The sequence below is a fragment of the Echinops telfairi genome, unplaced genomic scaffold (genome assembly GCF_000313985.2).
Source record: "Echinops telfairi isolate 266 unplaced genomic scaffold, ASM31398v2 ScPeMD7_2;HRSCAF=8, whole genome shotgun sequence".
Classification (NCBI taxonomy): domain Eukaryota; kingdom Metazoa; phylum Chordata; class Mammalia; order Afrosoricida; family Tenrecidae; genus Echinops; species Echinops telfairi.
This window is the reverse complement of record NW_022103898.1, coordinates 33078930-33084390: the sequence shown is the minus strand read 5'-3', so window position 1 is coordinate 33084390 and position 5461 is coordinate 33078930. Positions and strand designations below refer to the sequence as shown.

The window sequence follows — 5461 nt, the reverse complement described above, 5'->3', positions numbered from 1 at the left end:
GTGAGTGAGTGAGTGAGTGAAAGATAGATTGAGTGAGTGAGTGAGGGTGAGTGAGTGAGAGAGTGAGTCAGTGAATGAAAGTGAGTGAGTGAGTGAGTGAATGAGTCAGTAAGTGAGAGTGAGTGAGTGAGAGTGAGTCAGTGATTGAGAGAGTGAATTAGAGAGTGAGTGAGTGAGAGAGTGAGTGAGTGAGAGAGTGAGTGAGTGAGAGAGTGAGTGAGAGGGTGAGTCAGTGAGTGAGTGATTGAGTGAGTGAGAGAGTAAGTGAGAGAGTGAGTGAGTGAATGAGAGTGAGTGAACTCGAGAGTGAGAGAGTGAGTCAGTGAGAGAGAGTGAGAATTAGTGAATTAGAGAGTGAGAGAGTGAGTAAGTGAGTGTGAGTGAGTGAGTGAGAGTGAGTGAGAGTGAATGAGTGAGTGAGAGAGTGAGTGAATGAGAGTGAGTGAATGAGAGTGAGTGAATTAGAGAGTGAGTGAGTGAGGGTGAGTGAGTGAGTGAGAGAGTGAGTGAGTGAGAGTGAGTGAGTGAGAGTGAGTGAGTGATTGAGAGAGTGAGAGAGTGAGTGAATGAGAGTGAATGAGTGAGTGAGAGAGTGAGTGAATGAGAGTGAGTGAGTGAGAGAGTGAGTCAGTGAATGAAAGTCCTATGTCTATCTCTTAAGGGCAATAATTTCCGTTTATTCCCTGTTGCATCCCCAGAGCCTACAATAATTCTTAGCACCTCATAGGTGGGATCAATAGTTATTTGAAATGCATAGAGGCCAAATTGTATTTGTTACTCACTGCCTTGCATGTAAGATAATACCTAGCTTTCTAATTAAAAATAAATCAACACAACTTCACATGTGTTAATGGATCAAATCTAAGGTAAGACTCCACAGATTGAGAATTCCACCTTGCATTACCCTTGGCAAGGACTGTCTGAGCAACATTGGAGCTTACCCAGCACCACCGCTTCCCTCACAGACTCACTGCAAGCCTTTACGCTTTTCTTACTCACAAGGAGCATCAAAGGCCCTCAGCCCTGAGGAGCCTTCCAGTGCCACAAAGCCTTCTGTGCTGGTCCCTCGCTTGCCCTCAGGCACCTGGCTAGAATGATCTTATCTTCTCAGGCTCTCAGCTTTGTCCTGTGATCTCAGATCATTACAGAAAAGGACTGGCTTGGTTGAAGAGTACTTTTAGCTTTTCAGAATTTTTACTATTTCATCGCTTTCAGCCTAGTATATCTCTCAAAATTTCAACTCAACTGGTATTGCTCTACCATAAAAAATGTGGGCCCTGATGTTAGATGGTTGATCTGAAGGACATAGACCTCAGTCTGAACAAGACAGCCCACATGCCTTCTCCAGCCTGCCAGGGTCAGCTCCTCTTAACACCCCATCAAAACCCAGGAGGAAATCTCAGCTCCCAAAGCCCATGTTCCACTTGGAGACAGTGGTCTCCGGACATCTGCTAACACAGAGAATGATAACAGTTCTAAACCTAAAAATCTCAGGCCCTCGGGCCTTAAAAGAGCAATCGATCATTATTTCCTATCACAAAGTGCACGAAATCCAACCGGAGCAGCCCCCAAAGCAGCATGAGAATGTTAATCAGTGCTGCTTTCTGCTGTTAAGAACCAATGAGCTTTACTGTAAAGACGTCATCCAATATCATGGTCGAACCACACCACTGACTGGTGGATCAGTACTTCCAATCAGTTAGTTCACTGGTAGACCGGGCACTGAGAGCTGACGGTGGTATTTCTAAACCTGGTTTGATTAGCTAGACCAGTATTTTCTAAAACTGCTCTGCCTGGTAGGGTAGAACATTGAATTTAAATAAAATGAAAACATTGGCTGTTCACATTTCAGATGGTGATCACGTGTGCTCAAACTGCACTCCACCTCTAATGCTCAACTTCACTGCCATTGAGTCCATCCAACGCACAGCGACCCTATAGGGCAGAGTAGAACTGCCCCTGTGGGTTTCTCTAATTGTATATCTTTTCAGAAGCCTCCTCATTCTTTCAGAGTGGCTAGTGGTTTCAAAGTGATGACCTTGCGATTAACAAACAGCCTATTACGTGACCCATTATGCCACCAGAGCTCCCATGTGTGGCTTGTGGCTACCATATTAAACAATGCAGACAGGAAATGCTTCCATTATCTTCAGAAAGCTCTATTGGGTGTGCTGTATCTATCCTATCAAATTGTTAGCATTTAAAATACCAAAACATCGCACAAAGATATCCAAATTCCAGCTTCTCTTGGAAAGGTGGCCTAGAAACTCTGGGTTGAGGTCTTACCTGACTGGATGGAGAGGAAATGAATATGGCTGTGTTACTGATTGAAGGGTCCTACAAAAATACATGCTGTAGTTCCTGACCCTTAGAACTGTCTGTATAAGCCCATTTAGGGGAGCCCTGGTGGCATAGTGGTTATGTGTTGGGCTGCTAACCTCAAGGGCAGCAGTTCGAAACCACCAGACACTCCGAGAGAGACCATCAAGGCTTTCTAATCCCCCAAAAGTTAGTTTCAAGGAACCCACAGGGGGCAGTTCTACCCTGTCCTAATGGACCAGATGGCATTGAGTTTGGGGTGTTTTTATAATCCCATTTGGGACCAGTTTTGTCATGTTAACTAGGCACTATTAGTATTGAGTGTGTCATAACCTTTTGTGAAATGCACAAAGTCAGAAAAAGGAAAGTGGCCCCTGGCTGACTCACGTTCTCTTTCAGGACATTTACCAAGAAAACCACATGAGAGGGCAGCCCACAGCCCCAGCAACGATTCCACGGACAACCAGCATTAACGGCCGCACAATGACTAAGCAGGCAATGCATGAACTCCTGCATCCGGGCTTGGAGTCGCCCCGCTGAGGGCCAGACACCATGGAGCAGAGACAAGCTGCAGCTGCTGTGTTTCATCTGAACTTCTGACCCAGAAAAACCACACACGCAAAGAAAGCAGGACTGTTGTTTCAGCCCATGAAACTCAGTCATCAAAACCAGAGCAGCTTTCAGAGCATGCCGCGCACGGACTGCCTGCCACACGGGCACTAAGTATTTTCGTAATGAAACACGTAAGTCAAATGAACAGCTGGTTGTGCTTACCATTCAGGGGGCACCATGCTTCCATCCACATCCCAGAATGTGTTCTTGCCATTCATTTCAGTGGTATACATGACCCATCGGTGACGGCCTATGTTGAGAGGTCAGCACGTAAGAAAATGTGGAAAACAAAGACAATCTTTTCCTAAAAATCCTAACTTGTTGCTGGGTATTTATTGTAGCGTTGGTTCCAACCCATCCAACAGTAACTGCCACCGAGTCTATTCCGACTCACTGCAAGCCGACAGCACAGGGTAGAACTAGCCCTGTGGGCCTCAGACTATAACTGTATGGGAATGGAAAGCTTCATTTTTTCCTAAGAGGCTGTGGTAGTTACATAATCTCGTGTCAGTTTGGGACTTGAGAAGATTAAGAGTGAAGGGGTGGAGTCTAGTCTGTTAATTGGGTCACAGCCAATGAGGCCTTTGTGGGCATGGCCTTCCCGAGGATTCTGGGAAAACTCTGCAATTTCCTCCTTGGAGGCGGGAGACACTCTCTCACTGCTCACTTCCTGCAAGGCATCCGTGAGAAGCCACATGTACCTACCCTGATGCAGCCCTGGGTGCTGGAGAAGTCATGGGGAGACTCTTGCCAGTGCAGAGATGCTTACAACGCCTCTGGATCCAAAGACTTTCTACCCACTGGCCTATGATCATTCTGCATTCGGCATCATTGCATATGTTTCTTGAGTTTGAAGAAGACTTTATAGACTAGTATCGGGCATATGGGCTAATATCGGACTTAGGAGGTTGGACTGAACTGGGTTAGGATGCTTTCTTATAAATTTATATAAATTACCCTTTATATAAAACTCTCATACACATATGCATGCTTTTTTAGGGTTTTTAAAAAATCACTTTATTAGAGGCTCATACAACTCTTAACACAATCCATACATACATCAATTGTGTAAAGCACATTTGTACATTCATTGCCCTAATCATTCTCAAAACATTTGCTCTCCACCTAAGCCCCTGGCATCAGCTCATTTTTCCCCTCCCTCTCTGCTCCCCCCTCCCTCATGAACCCTTGATAATTTATAAATTATTATTTTGTAATATCTTGCCCTGTCCGACGTCTCCCCTCACCCACTCTTCTGTTGTCCGTCCCCCAGGGAGGAGGTTATATGTAGATCCTTGTAATCGGTTTCCCCTTGTTTATGGATTTGTTTCTCTAGTCTATGCACACTAACGCAGGGGTGGGTTGGTGGTTTTGAACTGCTGACCTTGCAGTTAACAGCGCAGTATGCAACCATGTCACCTGGGCTCCTTACAACTCATAGCAAGTGACCATCTGAACAACAGAAGGTGAAACGCTGCCCTGTCCTGCGACATCCTCACAGCTGTTCCTATGTTGGAGTCCACTGTCGCAGCCATAATTTCAGGCTTTCAGAAGAAATGTAATTTCTTTTTTAAATCAAGAAAAATACTTCTTTGTGCTTTTCCCTAAGAGAAATTTCAGAGGACTAGTCTCCTGGGAATGTTATTGAAGACAACTCAAGAAAGTATGTGGCAAAGGTTCAACACGGCCTGGTCACCCCCAGAGATGACACAAGTCACTGCTGTTGGTGGGGCTGGGCACTTCCTACAGCGGTGAACCGCTGCTTCCAGCCTAGCCAAAGAGGGAATATGGCATCTTGTTCCCAGAATTCAAGGTTCTGAGGGGAAAAAGGGTCCCTCCTGTGAGCAGGGCAGGAAAAATATAGTCACAGCAATTGCACTGGAATGATAGGTTTCCAGAGAAATAGTTTCCATTGATCACCTTAGATCCAGTATCATTTTGTAAATTAGCGATAAGGACATTTACAATTTGAGAAAGGGACAGGGGGAGAGCGAAAGGATAGCGGAGTAGAAAAGGATGAATATAATTTGTAAAAGGAAATAGGGAAGTGGAAAGACTATACCGGCCTAAGGCTCCACCACTTACCAGCTGTGCTAGTTGATGACGTTCCTTTGGTTAAAACGGTTCTTTGACCCTCAGTTTGTTCAACTACAAAACATTTATTTTTAGATAATGCCCTAGACACCTGGAGCTACTTAGGACAGAAATACCATAAGTAGATGACTTTAAGGAGCAAATGAATTTTCTCACAGGGAGGTTAGAAGTCTGAATTTAGGGAACCAGGTCCAGGGGAACACTTTCTCTGCAGGCGGAGAACAGTGTGGCCTAAAGTGGGTGAAACCACCCTTTGCAGGTGAGGGGGAAGCACTGGAAGGATGGGAGGGGGGTGGAGCTGCAAAGGCAGATAGCTACCCTCTATGCTGGATTATGGGTTCCAGCAATTAAAAGCTTTTAATTGCTAGGTGCTTAATGATTTTTTTTTCCTTCTGAAATGGGGGCAATAGGCCAAATCAGTTTGGGAACCTATGTT

The 5461-nt window shown here is 45.2% G+C and overlaps 1 protein-coding gene across 1 annotated transcript in view; it reads right to left on the bottom strand.

Moving 5' to 3' along the window:
• The window catches only part of NDUFA12 (NADH:ubiquinone oxidoreductase subunit A12), a 52377-nt gene that overhangs the window by 41707 nt on the left and 5209 nt on the right, over window positions 1-5461 (bottom strand). Inside the window, exon 3 of the mRNA XM_004700390.2 lies at window positions 3094-3181. Within this exon, the coding sequence (XP_004700447.1) occupies window positions 3094-3181 (88 nt within the window). The remainder of the gene's footprint in view (window positions 1-3093; window positions 3182-5461) is intronic.